Below are 19,066 nucleotides of genomic sequence, written 5' to 3'. Positions count from 1 at the left end.
AAAATTTTCCAATAGAAAATATATTTATTGTGTTAATAGTACAGACCCCACCAGTATCGGTGGGTCCTGAACTGTTGGTTGATTGATAGGATAAGAATTAATTGACAAGAAGAGGTGCCTTCCGGGAGGGCTTTCAATGGGAAAATGGCTCCTATATACACAAATTTTTATGGGAAAATTGCTTCTTTATATACCTGTGTACACATGTTTCTATACGAAAAATGGCTCCTATATATAAAAACGCAGAGTTTTTCGGGTTTTCTTCACGTGTTGCACACGTGAAGAAAACCCGAAAAACTCTGTGTTGCCCTTGGTCCCGGGTTTTCTTCACGTGTTGCACACGTGAAGAAAACCCGGGACCAAGAGCAAATCTTAAAAGAGCGATTTTCAATTCGAGTGATAAAGTAAACAATATATAAAATTTTATTGCTTTGATAACTACTTAATATAAATTACATAAACTAAAACAACACGATTGTACTTTGTCGCAACCGTAAAACATAACTGGACGAAAATCGAAAGTAGCCAGTTTAAAAGTTTCCTTATAATCGGTATACAGTATATCATAGTGTTGTAATATATAGCATTGTGGATCTCGTATTCTTATAAGAAGAACTAAATACGTCATGGTATAGATATTTTGACGAAGGCAAATTGTTTCATCAAATTTCTCGAGGAAATAGAATTAAAGATTGTAGGATTGATCGGATAAGGCAAAGGCAACGAATGGGCGAACTGCCAAGAAAGTACGTATCTATAGGACTTTCTATGGAAAATTAGCCCCGTTTAGGTATTATACATATGAAGAAAATCTGGAAAAGCCCAAGTGGTTAGCCCGTTGGGGAAACACGAGCCTGCGATCAACTACCAGTACCAGACCCAGTTTAGCAGTTTTATCTACTCGGCCAGTTGTTCGGTAGAATTAAAGAAAGAATTAAGTTACAATTTTCTCCATTTTTGGCTTTTTCAGTCTGAAATAAGGTCTTTACAATCATATCCAACTTGGGTTCTGCCAAGCCCACAATCAGGCGGCTGGGGCGAGTTCCAACATAAGCAGGTCAGCATCCTAAAAGTTCTCGATGTTCTTGATTCGAAATCAAGCCCGGGTGCCTTCTGAGCAGCAAGCTGACTTCTTCCCGCATCATCATTCGATCGTCCATTATTTCAGACTGGTTTTTTTAGTATTTCAGATTAAGTATTTTAGAATAAAAATTTATCAATAAATTTTGCATTATATTGTCGTAAAGTAAAAAAGAAAAGAAAATCTGCATGTTGTAACAAAATAACCATAATAAGTTACTACAAAATTGTCGCTTCTTTATGAAACAGTATGAATCCGAGGGACCCGAACTTAAGTTCCTTTTATTAAAATTCATTTACTAATTCCCAGTTAATCATTATCATATTATTATTAACGACTGTTTTTTAATTTTAGTTTTTTTTCCATTTATCTCACTTGATTAATATATATATATTTTTTTGTTTGGCTACTTTTGGGCTTGTCTTGCATTAGTTGAAAATTACATCTGGCAACACTAAATTCGAATAGATGTCGTAGGGATGGCTGCAGGACCGATTGCAGAACGTAATCAAGGTATATTATTTGTATAAATTGTATAACAATTACTCGAATTATAAACTGTTGCACACTTAATATTTTGACAGATGTTTACAAACTTATCAAACTATAAAACTAAAGTAGTTTGTTGATACTTAAGCTTGCCAAATTCGAAATTAATGGATAAAAGCAGTGCATTGTGTTCCACGTGACTAAGAAATCGATTTATTTCGTAGTCACGTGGCCAAAGTTTACATACCATAAATACCATATATTTATGGTTTTTAAAACATTACCAAATATTCTACTTGAATATTATAATAAATAAGTGTTCCTGGGTTGCAGGAATCCATAATTAGGCAGCAAAATAACTGGAAAAATAAACTGAAATTAAATAGATCTCATATAATTATAAACCTTAAGGGTTAATGTAACCCTTGGTGCCAAGATGGTGGCTCGTCTATGATTCCAGCAAGGAAACAGTGGGACGCACGTTCTAACCTAACCTATTCTAATAAATTACCATAATTATTAGCAACCAAATTATTAGAATAGGTTAGGTTAGGTTAGAATGTGCGTCCCACTGTTTCCTTGCTGGAATCATAGACGAGCGCCATATTGGCACCAAGGGTTACATTAACCACATTGAGTTGTTTTAGCAAAAGATTTGAAAGCAATTTCGTACAGTGACGTGCCGTCATTGGAAGCGATGGAAGCGCCGATTCCACCTTTCAATGACCTTCCCTTGAATTTTATAAAATATAAATTTTCATATTTTAACGTACTTTGAATTAATTAAAATTAATATTTTATTATAACTGCATTATGTATCTTTTACAAATTTCTATACTACATGTGAAAAAAAACGATAAGATTGCTATTGTATATTCGAATAATTCGGTGGCGGAAGGAATGTCGAAACCGGGTCAGTCTCCAATCAGCCAGATTATATAGGCATTAGACATGCGGTTTACAGTGCACCAACCTCACCCGGTTTAGCTGGTAGAAGCGACACACTCGTAAAGAGTACAGCTTTATATCCCGGAGCGGTTGTGGGCTGTTATCCGCCTGCCTGTCAACTTCCAAGCAGCCAGATTATAGGCATTGGCGCATGCGCTTTACATAGCACAAACGTCACGGTTTAGCTGGTAGAAGCGACACACGCGTAAAGAGTACGCGACTTTATATCCCGGAGCGGTTGTGGGCTGTTAGCCGCCTGCTAGATATTCGGCCACCCTCGCCCGATTATGTGAATCACGAGCAGACTAGATCAACGGCGGGCAACCCGCGGGCCAGCTACGGCTGGCGAAAAGTTTCTATCCGGCCCGCGAGATCTTTAATAGATTATTAAATTGGAAAAATAACTAATTAATAGTTATTTTTCCAATTCTTTGTAATTTTCGAAAACGATAAGAGAAATAAATGTAGTAATTAACTTTTTATTTTATTTCATATTTGCAGACTAAAAAAATTACGAGTCACAAGAAGGCGTCAATTAACTACTACGGCGCAGAAAAAAAACGTAAAATTTATTCTGGCCCATGTTATAAAAAGGGTTGCCCACCCTAGACTAGATTTATAACAACCCAACAGATAGGAGTTTACTGGCACGTTTTTTATGATAGTTCTGTATAGTTGACAGGAGTTTAAAAAAACTCCATTAAAATATTTGATATATTTATTCTGCGTTTATTCCGCTCTCCCATCTTATATTACTTACGGATTTCAATGTTAAACCGGTGATATTACGATTTAGTATGTCCCATCTGTAAGGGGATGCAGAAAAAAAGTGTACAATTCTAGTACAGTGTTAAAAATTAACTGTTACTTTGGCAGCATCATTTACAACCAAATTTAATGAATGAGACGTACAGTACATACAATGGTACAAAAAAAGCTCTAGAATTTATTTTCCTTAAATTTACGATTTATATATCCGTTGTCATAAAAATTTGTCTTTCCACTGTTTTCCCAAGACTACAGATATTCAGGTACAAAGTAACTGGTTTCGACTTATTTCTACTTAAGAAGTGACTAAATAATTAAGAGATTAGGGAATGGGGACATAAATAAAACCCTGTTGAAAGAGCCAGAATTTTACTTCAACAAAAGCTTAACAGAACCAATCACTCGCTCAGTACAATGGGAAACTGATTTCCGTGTACACCTGGTATTAAAACGAATTAGTTAGAAAACGAATGACTATTAAGTTTAACATAGTTAGATTTTTACAGCTACGGTGAGAAACGTTTAAAATTTACAACAGCCCTGTGGCGTCCTTTGAGATATACTAGTGATGCGACAAAAGAGGCATTTGACATTGACCGGTATCGGCACCCTCGGGATTTGGCACGCACACACTCACTACACACCTACCTGGACCGTCACTAGTTCCATCCATTAGCTACTCGTATCAAGATATTTGACTAAGTGGATTGTTTTAAGATTTAAAAAGTAAAGAATATTTATTTTATTTTTATGTACGTTTCTTTACAAAGCTATATTTTAATTATAATTTTCTTTAAAAGTATATTAATACAATCGAACAATACATTGTACCAGGTATGTATATCCATCGCACATTTTATTTCACCGAGTAAGTTTTTATAATTTATTTTTAATTTTAGCCCTTATATCGTGGCTAGCGATTCAGAATGTAATTGTGATATTAAAAATACATTTAGAGAAGTCTACAGTTTTTACTGGCTTATCGAACAAATGAATACGAATGGACCCTAGACCAGTGATTCTTAACAGGGGGCCGCGGCCCCTGGGGGTCCATAAGAAGTTTGCCGGGGGCCGCCAAATTATGCAAAATTTCCTTCAGAATATAATAAAAAGAAAATTGATGTATAATCCGAATATCGTATTGAAAAGTGAAATAAGAAAGATAAAGTTTTCCTATTTAGTTTTTTTTTATTTATTTGTATTTCTTCCTACATACAACTTTGTTAGTACAGAAGAAATAAATGCAAATATGCTACTTACACCGCAGTATTTACTTCTTTTATTCCAAAGCAATTCTAAGAAACTATTAATGCTTGGAATTTTAAAAATAATTAGGAAAAATAGTAGGCTTTGAAAATTTAAATATTTTTGCAAAAGATATGCAAAATCCTTACCACAAGTGGGCGTTTTAGTTTTAGTTTAGTTTTAGCATCGACATTGGATCGATTTATCGACATGTTTCTTATTTTATTTTCTGTTAAAAATTAATGAGTTTTCATGTTTAATTGTGAAGTTTGAATGTTATTTAAATAGATAATGAAATAATAAAGTTATGATTTACATTTATTATATAAAAAATAAAGCAATAATAAAAAAATCAATTTATTATAGATAAATTATCAAATTATCAAATATAAATTATTATTAAAAAATGGGGGCCACAAAAAATTATGAAATATTTGGTGGGCCGCGAGTATAAAAAGGTTAAGAACCACTGCCCTAGACCATCACTGACGCGCAATTAACTGATTGCCCCTGGAAGTCGGCTTCTTACAGAAACACAGCTTCCCTGTCATCAAATGTCACGGCACGCTACTGATTTCGTATAATTTCAAAAATAAATTCTTTTGAGGCAATTGCCAGAATCTTGGATCTTTTAGGCCAGTGTAGTAAGTGTTTTTTATTGAGTAAAGTTAAAAAATAATGAGAACTTATCTCAAAACTAATTGTGGAAGTTATATATTATTCATTTTTATAATAATGTGAAAACTAATTAACTATTAATAAGTAAATTAAAGTTATATCATTAATCAAGATCAATTTATTCAGGTAGCTTGATTAGTTAGAATAAATATGGTAAATTTGCACCCATTCATCAGGCCAAACCTCACAGTTATTGTTTCTTCATATTAATAAATCATAAATAACTTTAATTATATTGATTATATAACTTTAATTATATAATATATATATCCATAGAAATAAATACAGTATATATAATTTAAAGTAGGCCTATATAAAGTTAAACTGCTTCTAAATTTACTAATACAGTTGGGTATCATCAATTATTACCAGTCATATTGTTTACTTTGTGCTGTTTCGTATTATGTTTTCGTAATTTTAATATAAATTGATTTCAGATGCCACAATTTATATTGGTGGACTTGATGAAAAAGTGTCAGAAGCTATATTATGGGAATTATTTGTTCAAGCTGGACCTGTTGGTAAGAATTAATTTCAATAACTGAAATATATATTAATTTTTTAATTAAACATAAGTTGTCTTTAATTAATAAAATTTATTAGTAAATTAAGTTTTTTCATTCACTTTTATTATAACTTAATTTGATTCACAAACCAAAAAATTCTTCATACGATAATTATTATTGTCTTAATTAAATTCCCAAACATTCTTGTTTTCTAAAATCATATTTTTAAGAGAAATTGAAAATAAATAAAGAAAGAATAAGAGAAGTTAAAAATAAACAATTTAAACCAGCAGACTTATTTAAAACCATTAATGTTTCAATTGATTAAGGTATTTGAAGACAAACCCCTTAAATAAACAAACTTATTTAAAAACCATTTCCGATATTGTACTACAGCCATTAAACTCATACATGGATTTATAATTTATTAAAGAGAAATAATATATATTTTCATTATTTACTCTTCTCTCACTAAATTATAAAATTAAATCATTTCAGTAAATGTTCATATGCCAAAAGACAGAGTAACGGGACAACATCAAGGTTATGGTTTTGTGGAATTCATGGGAGAAGAAGATGCTGATTATGCAATTAAAATTATGAATATGATTAAACTTTATGGGAAACCTATTAGAGTAAACAAGGTAAAATAGAGATTTATTTTGTTTTAATTTTTGGAAGATGGTATCTAATTTTTTCACAGTTAATGTCTTGCATATAAAAAACATAATTTCTGGTCTCTAAGTTTAAGAAAAATTCTAATAAGAGTATAAAAATGTGATATGAAATGGATAAATAAATCAATAATTAACGGTAAAATGACAGCATAGCATTACATAATTAGGACTTAATGAATATAAACATTTTAAACAGAAGTCATTCAATATAATATTGTTCAATGTTATTCATTATAGCTTCATCCAGGTTCTTTTCGGCAACTCATAGTTCATGACAAATACAGCATGTTTGTAAATATAACAAAACTATGGGATTTCTTATAACATTATTATGGTGGACTTATAGGTCAGGAATGGGGAACAAAATTTTTATAGATTAGAAATTTTTGCTGAAAATAATTATAATGTGTAAATATTAGTGTTATCAATTGTGGAAAGAAATGGTGTAGATGTTTTTAAATGCAGAATTTATTTGTCATATTTTGTATGACAAATAAATTCTGCAGTTAAACACCATGCTATTTTTTCGAAAGTTGCAGTTAATCTTTTAATAGAATATCTCTTGGAAAACCAAAAATTAATCTAATATTTGGTGAGTATCTAAAGTTAAAGAAAAAATAAGTTAGGTAAGAATTTTTGAGGAGGAAAAGAAGAAAATTCTCATTTTAAAACTACATTCACCAAAGCCGAATATTATCGGGCTAGAAAATACTAATAATTTTAATAGACAATTTGGCATTAGAGGTAGGCATTAGGCACCATCAAGAGATGGCACCTAATGCCTACCTCTAATGCCAAATTGTCTATTAAAATTATTAGTATTTTCTAGCCCGATAATATTCAGCTTTGGTGGATGTATAGCTTTAAATGTATCGGGTATAGTAAGGATGTTTGCTCGATTTAAAAGAAAATCTTAAACATTTTTTTCTTTTATTCTATAAATAAAAGTCTGTTGTAAACTTTCTACTTCACATTTTGTAAAACTTTTTTTAATGATAAGAAAGTCAGTCTCTATCAAATATCACCCTTTTTTTTAATTTTGAATATTTTAAACTATTTAAATTTTGACTAGGTAAGGTTTATTATATTGCTTTATTCACTTTCCACACCTGTATTTTTAAATAAATTAAAATTAGAATAAACTATGTTTGAAATCTGAATTTAATTGTAGGAATTATATAATATGAAACAGCTGTGATTCAACAATTATATATTTATTATTATTGTTACTTATATTGAAAAAAATATAATGTTAAAATAATTAAATCTATAAAAGAACTTCACTAAATTGTATTATGTTTCAATTTAAATGTTTAATATTAATAGTTTATTTTAATATGAAATTATTTCAGGCATCGGCTCATCAGAAAAATTTAGATGTTGGTGCAAACATTTTCATTGGTAATTTGGATCCTGAAGTCGATGAAAAGTTACTCTATGACACATTCAGTGCATTTGGTGTGATTTTACAGACTCCTAAGGTAATACTTTATGACGGAATTATACTTAAAGCAAATTATATTAAAACATTTACACTCAGAATTATTGTATAAATTTAATATCTCTCTATATCCATAGCATAACTAGTGAAAATATGATATTTTTTATAATAAAAACTTTCTACCTTCACTTAGTATATAATTTAATTTATAAGTATCTAATAACTCTAGAAAATACATATGATCGGTTAAATTTAATCTCAAATATATTTTTAGTAGTTTATTTCTAATTAAATTTACTTATATATTTGCATATTTTATATCTTGCAAGATTTTTTAAAACAATTTTAATCCGAACATCTGACATTTAGTTGTTTGGATTAAAATGAGTAAATTGAGCTTAATGGTTGCTTATATATTAATATTTTATCTTTAGATAATGAGAGATCCTGAAACGGGAAATTCGAAGGGTTATGCATTTATCAATTTTGCTAGTTTTGAAGCATCAGATGCTGCTATAGAAGCTATGAATGGGCAGTATCTTTGTAACAGACCCATTACTATATCATACGCATTTAAAAAGGATTCAAAAGGAGAAAGACATGGTTCAGCAGCAGGTAATTTAATTACTAAAACTTAAAAATTATTAAAATAAAATGTGGAAAATAATATGGAATAAAATAATTTTTGAAAAATATAGCTATTTCAGAAATTATGTATAATCATAATAGTTTATAGGTATATGTCTTTACTTTAACTGTGTATTAAACATGTGACCCACATCATTCAACCTAATTTCCAGTTAATATGGCTCATGGTAAGCTGAGCATTTTATACATAGCTTTCTTTAGACTTTTCTGCACAAAATATTATATGTTATAATAATCTATTTTTCTCTTTAAATAGGAAAGATTTCTACCGAAAAATTTGCTATTAGTAAAAAATATATAAAATATTATTTTATATTGTCTTGTTGTTTGTTTCATATTTTATCATCATCATCTAATAATTAGATATAAAAGATTTTAGTGAAGAAAGTACTTAATTTTGAAGAGAGAAGGAAAGTGGGAACTATTAAATACTGTATTGTATTTTTTCCTTGAACTTATTTTAAAATTATTCAAAAATATCTAGTCTTTCAAACTTAAGAAAACTTCTCTAAATGATTGCTAATGTCATATAAGAAGATAAAATGCTCAAAAGCTGACAGAAAATGAAATTGTGAATGATGTCTGTCATCAATTAAAAGTTCATGAAGCATTATAAATTTTTGCTATTAAAAATTGATAAAAGACTTTTTTTATTTCAGAACGTCTTCTAGCTGCTCAGAATCCACTTTCTCATGCTGACAGACCTCATCAATTGTTTGCCGATGCACCTCCACCACCATGTGCACCAGTAGTAGCACCAATGGCTGCACCACCTCCACCACCACCACCAATGGTTGGACTTCCTCCTCCACCAATGACAGTAGTTACATCAGGTAAATTAAGTATATAACTGCTAATTCAAAAAACTTTGCATGCAGTAAACTCAATATCTTTAAAAGTGTTTTTTAGATATCAAATAACCATAAATGATTCCATAACTTCCCTCTTTTAAAATAGGAATAGTTATGTTTAATTATAATTGCTAATGTTTTTTATTATAAAAAAAATCTATAGCAATACAGTAGAGCATCGTTTATCCGAAATCCGGTCAACCGAAACGTCGGTTGACCAGAAGCTTTCCAGTCGGACTGTGTCGTGCTGAATCGAATGTTTTTGACACTAGATTAACTTCTAAAGTATAATTTTTTTTGTTTTTATATTTTTCAATATATTTATTTTGTTTGTACAAAATAAAGAAATAATTTTTAACGATACAATAGTCTTGATTATTATTATAAAAATTTTTGTTAGGCTTAAAATCGATGAAAATTCAACACGAAGCAACACACAATGAAGAAAAATTTCAACATCGATAGGTTAATATATTTTTTCGTACATAATCGGTTATCCGAATAACCCCAGTTCCCAATTGATTCGGATAAACGATGCTCTACTGTATAATAAAGACTAGTTTCCATGTTAAACAATTTAGAATATTATCATGAATCACATGTTGCTGCCCACCAGTGACTGAGTGGACAAAACTACTGATCATGTGGGTTTGTGCCTTGTCAACAGGCTGATCATACAACATATTCCAGATTTTCTTGTAACAATCTAAATAGGAGTTGTTTTTCCATAGAAAGTCCTCCCAGGAGGCATCCCCCTCAACCTGTGTGCCATATTACCACATATATATACAAAAAACAAACAAGCATGTTTATGCACAATTTTCGTTATATCATAATAGATATATGTTTTGCTATAAATTGGTTTAATGAATTACATGTATTTTTAAAAATATTTTAATATTTTTATGAAGAATTATTTGCAGTTTTGGTTAATATAATGAAAAATGAATCCAAACTTTAGTTTAATAGAAAAATGAACAGACAAATACTTTATATTGTTTACTTACATTTGTGACCATGTCCTCCCTTTTTAAGTTTACAAAGAGTTTCTTTGTCTACTTTTATTGTCTGTATTTCCAATATAAAGATTATAATAATTTACTTAATCAATGAGCAGGATCAGTTTTCTGACGCCTATAGTTTTTGCCATCATATAGATTGTCATAAGTCAAAGACTGTTCATGTTAAATTTATATAATTTAGCCTAAAGGCAGGTAGGCTGCCATCTTATGCTATTTATAGCCTAAAAATAATCAGTTTAATGTATTTGGTTTATTGATTATTTGGCTTTAGATTATTTTTTGAAAAATGAATAACTGTAAAATGCTATTATATCTATAAATATAAAAGTAAAGTTTAGTTAGGAGTAAGTTAATTATTCCTAGATACAACTACTGTAGAAACAATTTGAATATATTTAATATAAATATATGTAATATTTTTTATTTAGGTTCAATGCAGATGCCACCACCTCCATTACATGGTGCCCTACAACCTAGTTCTGTGGCTCCACCAATAAGACCGCCTTCATCAGGACCATTACCATTTCCACCTGGACATCCTCCACCTCCACCTCCTCCCCCACCACCACCACCATCAGGTAAGTTCTGACATCATTGAAAAATATTTAAATTGACCTTATAAGCAAATTAATAAAAAATAATTAGGTGGCATACCACCTCCACCGCCAGTACCACCACCCGTGTCGAGTTATGCAGGCATGCCTCCCCTCCGCCACCGCCAACCGTTCCTCCTCCTCCACCACCTCCACCCAGTACTAGTTCTTCTCAGATACCAGTACCTTCCAGTAATGAACCCGGACCTGGCGAGATGATGCAACAAAGACAAGCTATGCCACCACAACCTATGGGTAAGTTTTTAAGTATTTTCTGTAGAATACTTTAATAAATATTTTTAAAACGTATAAATTGAAAAATTTATAGGAATGCCACCACCGCCGCCCCGCCGCCATTCCAGGGAGGAGGTATGCCTCCTCCTCCGCCACCTGGAATGCGACCACACCTCAAATGAGCATGAACTTTGGACCGAGACCACCGCCTTTTGGTATGCATTATGTTTGCATTTTTTTTTAAATATAAATGTTTTATTGATAAATTTGGATATAAAACAAAAATATTTTTAAGTAATAGGCTATAACAGTGCAATATAACGTCTTAAAATAAATTTTTATTTTATTTTTTTCAAGCTGTTATGCAAAAAGAGTTTTTTAATTTAGGGTGAAGTATTTAAATATCTGTTAGACTTGTGATACTGTTATGTAAATTTGAGAATGTTGGTTTATATGACTTCGTTCAAAAGATTTAAAAGGTCAAATTTGGAGTCATGTTATGCAGGGCATTAAAAACCATTCAGCATTTATATAGTAGATACTAAGTAAAAAAATTGATAGCCAATTCAACAACATTTTACTTTTAGATATTTCTTTAGCCCTGGCTTCTTTATTAGAAAGGACCCACCAGTGGCCAAGCGATTCTGTTTCCCAAATACTGGTAGTTCGGTCGTGGGTTCATATCTCACCAGGAGGAGTTTTTCGGTTTTCTTCACGTCTTTAATGCCTAAATAGGGGCCCGTTTCCCTTAATTTAATTAAAAGACTTCCCGGAAGGCATTCCCCTAGACCAGTGTTTCCCAAAGTGTGGTACGCGTACCCCCAGGGGTACGGGAAGAGTTTTGTGGGGGTACACGCTGCACCGTGCTTCGGCTGTTCCTGGTCAACAAGCAGTTTACTTTTTTCGATTACAAACATAGAAAAATAATAAAAAACTTCGTTACTTCTTAGCGGTTTCGCCGGGTGCTGTGATTCTGTGTATTCCTCCACCCTATGGCCAAGACAACAGTGTCACACAAAAACCTCCAGTATCTACACATTGAATTGTTACAATGTGCGCGTGTGTATTTTTAGCTTTTGTGCGATTTTTCTAACAGGAAAGGTTTGTTATGCGCTTTAGTATTAATAAAAAGCTAAAAATGCCGAATAAACCAATTTTTCTGTAGCTAGTTACTACAACTAACAATTCTTAGCAGAGACTTACTTTGACAGTGCTTCTAGAAAGACGAAAATGAGACCTAAAGTCCATATCGCTATATCTAGGAACAATATTTTCCATATAGTCTTCTATTTTGGCTTTTTCGATTTTTCAATTGCAGCAGCATATAGAAATGGAATATCCTTGTTATCTTTGGTTTTTGATTTAAAGTATATACAATTTTTTTGACGAGGGGTACTCAGCATTAAGAAAATTATACAAAAGGTACACAGATGTCAAAAGTTTGGGAAACACTGCCCTAGACAGATCACCCAAGTGTTACGTCGTTGTAACTAATAAAATAAATAAACTTCATTTATTAAAATAGAAATTATAACTAATTAGTCATATTTTTAGTAGTGTGTGTTTGTGTGTATATTATTAAAAATAATTTTTGTTAATTTAGGTCCGGTGCCAAATCGACCCATGTTTCCCGGCCGTGGACTGCCGCCGCCGCCGCCCCGTCCCATGAGACCTCCCGGTCCTCCCAGTATGCCTAGACCTCCACCATAGATGCACACGTTACATTTTACAATACATGTCATAAATCTCATTACATTTTTATAATTTAATAGAATAAAACTATTTTTATTTTTGTGTGAATTTGTGAAATGTTAGTTAAAATTACAAGATGTCTTCTTTTATACATAACTTATTAAAAATTTATTAGTCTGATGTTTGGTATTAATTTAATAGTGATTTATACATTAGTCCAATTAATACATATACAGATAAGTGTTGCAAACTGAATTATACAGTTACTATATCTATAGTGATGAAGTGCAAGTTAACCGGAAACTACTGTATTTTCTCTTTTTACATTGGCATATATATATATCCCATGCCAGCATAGTAGATAAAAACCACCAAACACCTGTAGTTAAAATTTACATTGACCTATAACAAAATTAACAGTAAGTTATGAACAAAATATTTGTAAATATACAAAGCAAAATTCTTAACTGATTAAAATTAAATTTGACAGCCATTATAGAATTTTTTAGCATTTAAGAATTTATAATTTATATTATAATTTCATTTGTCACGGTGTAGATGTATTTAAATTGCGTTTCAAATTGCGGCATGACAATGCTATTTTTGTTTTCAAAATTTATTTTATAGAATTACTTAATTTGAAATTTCGGTTGTAAAACAAATATAAAGAATTACGAAAATATTTTTATAACATAGAATGTATATATATATATATATACAGTAAAATCTGCGTAAATCGGAAACGCACTGTACCGAATTATTCCGTTTTGAACAGGTTTTTATCTTTACATCAGATAAATGTCATCAGTTCATTTTTATAATAAAATCACTTTTACACGCGTAAAAAAACATTATTACTAGGCATAATCCAAAGTGATTCCAACTAGAGATGGGAATATTCCAATACAAGAATTGTGAACTGCTTAATTGCAAAACATTCCCTTTGTTCCCGAGAACCTGTTCTAAGTATTCGAATATGACAGCGAACAAACCAATTCGATTCAAAAATCTGGCATCTGGATCCGTCGTCCGAAATTCTAATTATATTAGTGATCTGGGGCTGCGGGTGTAACCAGTGGCGTAGCTAGCATGGGTGACACCAGGTGCGGATATCATGGTGTCACCCTTTTTAACTCTTTTATAAAACACTGTTGAATTGTAATATCTTCGCACTGGAGCAACTCACACGGTATAATGAATATGCGATGTCGCGACGTATGAGTTTACATTTATAGAATAAATCATAGTAAGAGTTTCAGCTGGTGCGAGCTCTGGTGGCGTCTCCTCATAGCGAAAAAACTGTCATGTGAGGTGGGCCCTTGACTTTTTTTTTAGGTACAGGCCTACCGGGGGGCCTCCCCCACCGCCCCCTCCCCAGCTACGCCTCTGGGTGTAACTTTATTAACCTTATTTTCATTGTTTTCGCGAATACATTTGTTGCTTGTTCTTGAGAACTCGTTCGAGTCTGCCCCTGGTTATTTATTTCAAAATAGACTAATGTTGACAATGGCCTGTGGCCGTATGTACTACAGTACGTGTTCACGTGATCTTCATTTCTATCGCATTCGCTGCAGCCGTTATCACAAATACTGTTTAATTTCAAATCGTCCTCTAGTGTTTAACACTCAGAATCAATAGATTTTTTCATAAAGGAAACAATTCCTTACGTATTGCTTTTCCCCTGTGGTTTCCCTTAGCATGACAACTATTTTCTCTTTTTTCCGACCCCTTTTCCCTCATATATGGCCCCAAAGAGGGTCTTTTAATTAATCATACCCATCATGAGTGCGGCTAAAGCTTAGCCGCTAAGCTCACAACGAGATAGCACCAGTGACCGAATGCATAAAACCACTAAACCACGTTAAGTTTCCGAAGTTGCCCCCATACCAGGAGCAACTTCGGCAACAGTAATGGAACAAGACAGGGAGGTATATAAATTTGTGTTATTAACAATGTATACGTTGGAATTCACTATTAAAACAAAGAAATACTTTTCCAAACACCTATTTAATATTATAACAACGAAATACAAGATCAAAGGCATATTTAAGTAAAGAAAATGTAAAAAAAAATTAATTACAAAAAAAAATGAAACAAATAATAAATGAAAACATTATAATGCAAGTTAAAAGCAATATAAAGTAAAATGAATTAGTGAACTCAAATAAACAGTAGAAATGAAATAAGCCTAACAGCAAATTGTTTAATTAAGATAGGCAACGCTGCCGAAGATGCCCCAATAGTGACGATTTAGAAACATTAAGTGGAACCCTAAGAATAGGGTACTAAGCCATGATCTGGTCATGTAAATAAGTTAATGTTTTATCCTTCTAACAGGAAAAGCAACTTTCGTTATTATGGAATTATAACAAAACATGTCAATTCCATACAAATGGAAGCAAAATATTACATGAAATTGAATGAAAATGGCAATTTACTTGTTAATTCAACTGCGCTTGTTGGAGAAAAATACAAACAGCCCACTCAACAAGCCACCAATAAAACTCAACTGCCTAATCTCTAAAGAGAGTCTCCCTTTATTTTGTTTCTAAAAAAATGCGATTGACAAACTTGCCCCGGTCTCCCCTACATAATCACAAAATTCAATTTTTCTGTAATAGACGCCATTATATATATATTAATTTTAATCAGAGTTTTGGAACATTTGTCTCTGTTCTTTGTTCCTTCTCACTTCTAGAACTTCCTTTTCTGACTCTTCTACCTTAGATGGTGAGGGCGGCGGTTCATGGAACTACAGGAAACAAACAGAGAAAGAGGTAGTGAAGATCTTTATTGTAATCCAGTCAAGATCTTTACGATAATCCGTCTCGAGTTGGTTCTTACGACTCGAGAATGTTCTTACGTTGGTTCGTAGAAAGGTACACCTCCACACTCAACCAGTGAATATTTACAGTTTATTTACAAAACAAAATATTTCAGAATATACAAGTCTGACGACATTACACACACGGTACAACAAAGGGAGGGTGTCTCACGCAACAGCTTGTCCTTCGGGGACTATTAGACTCTGGGGAAACTCTGGTCGGTTTGTGGAGTTGGCTCAACCGTACGACCTGTCCAGTCTCCGCACTTACCCGTCCCCAGATCGTTGCCTGAGGAGAACACTCTCTCTACGCTCAGCGGGCTAAGTGCCTGAGACTATCGTACTATCTGTCTCTTGCCCTTCTCCTCGGTCCTCTCGTCACTCTTACTATTTAAAGCAGCGGTTTCCAACCAGTGGTCCACGGACTACCAGTGGTCCGTAAGAGCTAAAATATGGTCCGCGAAAGATTTAAAACTTTTATTCGTTTTAAATTATTATTCCCACATTGATACAAACTGAATTTAATTTTTACTAAAAGTGTTGTTTTCGTTATAATAGTACTGTTGAAGCATGTTACTCTTGAGTTTAACGATTACTTATGTTAAAAGTTTTGATTAAAGTTTATTTTTCTTAAACCTTGTGGTCCCTGCTAACAACAATGAAATCAAAGTGGTCCCTGGTCAAAAAAAGGTTGGGAACAGCTGATTTAAAGAGTTCCTCGACGACAACTTACGACCGATCAGGGTCCTTCCTTTCCCGGAAGCTTTCAAAAACGTCTGCTCTTCTCCCGACGAAACACCTTACCGTCACGTCCGTCCCTTGTTTACATTTTTCTAGCCGACAAACATGTGACAAACGGAGACGCTACACCCTTTGTCTTCCCGACCGTTTATAGACACAACGTAAGGTAAGACCAATTACCAAGGTCGTGTTGCTTGTATACCTGCTCTGCCAAAAGCGGTCCTTTACAGAGGTTGTGAGGGGACCAGTGAGATATTGCTTATTTTTATGCAATTTGTCCATCTAAAACAAAACAAAAAAAAATTATTATTATTATTATTATTAAATTAAGTCTTTTTCTTCCTTGATCCTATCAAATGACTTTATTTCATAGCAAACAAAAAATAAAATAAAAGCTATTTTACCAAATTCAAAGTTACCTTTTTAAAGGTGCACGTTTGATAATATTTCTGAACTAGAGTTTACTTTCTGAAGTTTTACTGTGGGGTTCACGATCGTCCCTTATGTATGCATTGTTTACAGTTTGCGAGTAGTTTGAAATGTAGGGTCTAATATATTTTCTTAAAATCAAATTATAAACTATTTTTTGGTATCCATCCAGTGGCGTAGCGTAGTGGGGGCAGCAGGGACAGCCCGCCCCGAGCGGCACTTTTAGAGGGCGGCAAAATTTCACAATAAATAATAATATCTTGTAAAAATTTAAACCATTTCATTTCATATTTTTGTCGCACCTACGATTCGGACCGATTGAAATGAGCACGGAATTTTTCATTACTTATACCTAAATAAGGGGGTGGCGAAATTTTTCTCCGCCCCGGGCGGCTGACACCCACTGCACCCCTATATTAATTATGTCAAGGAAATTTAAATTAGACCATACGTTATAACCTCGTCATAACATCCGATTGATTCACTTTATAATTTTATTTTTTAAACATAGTAGATACTGTTTTCCATTCATGCAAACATTCTAAATAACATCTACTTCTTCCTTTGTTATGCTTTATAATACGCTTCACTGGCTGAATCACAAAGACTTACAATAGATTTTTAAATAATACCTTACAAAAAGTAAAGAACACTGACTGTGTCTAGACCTATTTATTTTCAATATGCTTTGTAATCGTTGATAATTATTCAACTCAAATTTCATAAAGAATATATTCGTGTTATACAGAATATGTAAATGTACAAGAATAATTACGATGAAAATTAGTCGCTTTAAAGAATTTTTATAATGAAAATATCTCTTATAACATAGTTTTTCACAGAAAGTCTTTCCGGGATGAACCCCCCCCCCGCTCTTGGCAGATCCATTATACCAATCCATTTGTCCTCACAACTAGACTACTCTATTGTAGGTCTAGACGAATCCATATTGTGCTTGATTAAAAAGACCCTCTACTTATTGTAGCATCTGCTAATTGTTAGTTAATTGTTTATTGCAGCTCCTCGAGCTTCCTCCCCTATGAATGGTTTAAAAGTCTGATTTTACGACTGTAAACTTACGTTAAAGGATTATAATTCAGCTGTCGTACATTCACGTTTAAGTTGACTTTCAAACATACAATAGCTACCGTAGGTTAGAACTGAAATATGGACACAGTATATGGCAGCCCACAGCAAAATACTACGGCTTAATCGTAGTATTCTTTAATATATGATATAGAGTAAACCAAAGGCGTACCCAACGAGGGGCAGCTGCCCTTTCCTAGAAGAAAAATTAAAGTGTAGTAATTAATACACAATACACAGCACAGTCGTATCAATTTAGTATCAGTTTGAATAATGAAAATTGTGACTAGACTAGAGCTATCTGTCGCGAAATCTCTCTCTCCTTCCCCAAACTAATATGTGTTGCCCCCCGCTAATTTAGATCCTGGGTACGCCGCTAGAGTAAACCGTAACTGTCGGTTATATATGCGTTTACTTATTTCACACACAAGAATTAAAAGAAAAGTCCCAAAAACACAGGACACAAAATCATAGGAAAGGAGTTGGAAACTATTTTATTTTATTTTACTTTCTTACACGAGAGATGTTCGGAGCAGTGGCGTAGCGTAGTGGGGGCGGCAGGGGCGGCCCGCCCCGGGCGGCAAAATTTTACAATAAATAATAATATCTTGTAAAAATTTGAACCTGTACAATACACAATAATGATGATTGTTCTTGCTGAAAAGTTCTTTAGAATTACTGTATATTTTAGTCTTTTAAATTAAGATACCTAAATAAGGGGTCGGCGAAATTTTCTTCCGCCCCGGGCGGCTGACACCCACGCTACGCCACTGGTTCAGAGTAGCTGCCATTCTCACATTTCTAATCCATACAACTGTTGAGACGTCCTAACATTGACTGCCTTACATCATTTAAATTTGTAGGCCTCTTGGCCTCTCATCTGGGTGTGTTAGGCCTCTTGGCCTCCATGATTAGTATAGGAAAATGTTCTTATAAGTGTTCACAGAACGGAAATAGTTAAAAAAACATTAGAAGGGCGGATGGCCGAGCGGTCAAGGTGGCAGCCTACCGCTCTGGGAGACCCGGGATCGAATCCGAACGGATAAAAAATCCCCAGGATTTTTTCGGGAGGTGGTCCGTCCGGATATGTCGGTCCTCTCACCACTCGGCCGC

General features: G+C 33.0%; 2 protein-coding genes across 2 annotated transcripts in view; one reads left to right on the top strand and one right to left on the bottom strand.

Annotated features, from left to right (window-relative positions):
* The window catches only part of LOC136986768 (uncharacterized), a 90,621-nt gene that overhangs the window by 19,276 nt on the left and 52,279 nt on the right, over positions 1 to 19,066 (bottom strand). The gene's annotated exons all lie outside the window — the stretch shown is intronic.
* Positions 1,482 to 11,396, top strand: LOC136986793 (splicing factor 3B subunit 4-like). Its single transcript, XM_067284408.1, has 9 exons — positions 1,482 to 1,594; positions 5,647 to 5,730; positions 6,214 to 6,359; positions 7,745 to 7,873; positions 8,268 to 8,448; positions 9,141 to 9,314; positions 10,783 to 10,932; positions 11,000 to 11,202; positions 11,276 to 11,396. Exons 1-8 carry the CDS (start codon positions 1,561 to 1,563, stop codon positions 11,164 to 11,166), a joined length of 1,065 nt encoding a protein of 354 aa, XP_067140509.1. The 5' UTR covers positions 1,482 to 1,560; the 3' UTR covers positions 11,167 to 11,202; positions 11,276 to 11,396.

This window comes from Centruroides vittatus, unplaced genomic scaffold (genome assembly GCF_030686945.1).
Source record: "Centruroides vittatus isolate TY-2023 unplaced genomic scaffold, ASM3068694v2 scaffold_1172, whole genome shotgun sequence".
Classification (NCBI taxonomy): domain Eukaryota; kingdom Metazoa; phylum Arthropoda; class Arachnida; order Scorpiones; family Buthidae; genus Centruroides; species Centruroides vittatus.
The sequence above is the reverse complement of the archived record's forward strand: the minus strand, read 5'-3'. Positions and strand labels throughout refer to the sequence as shown.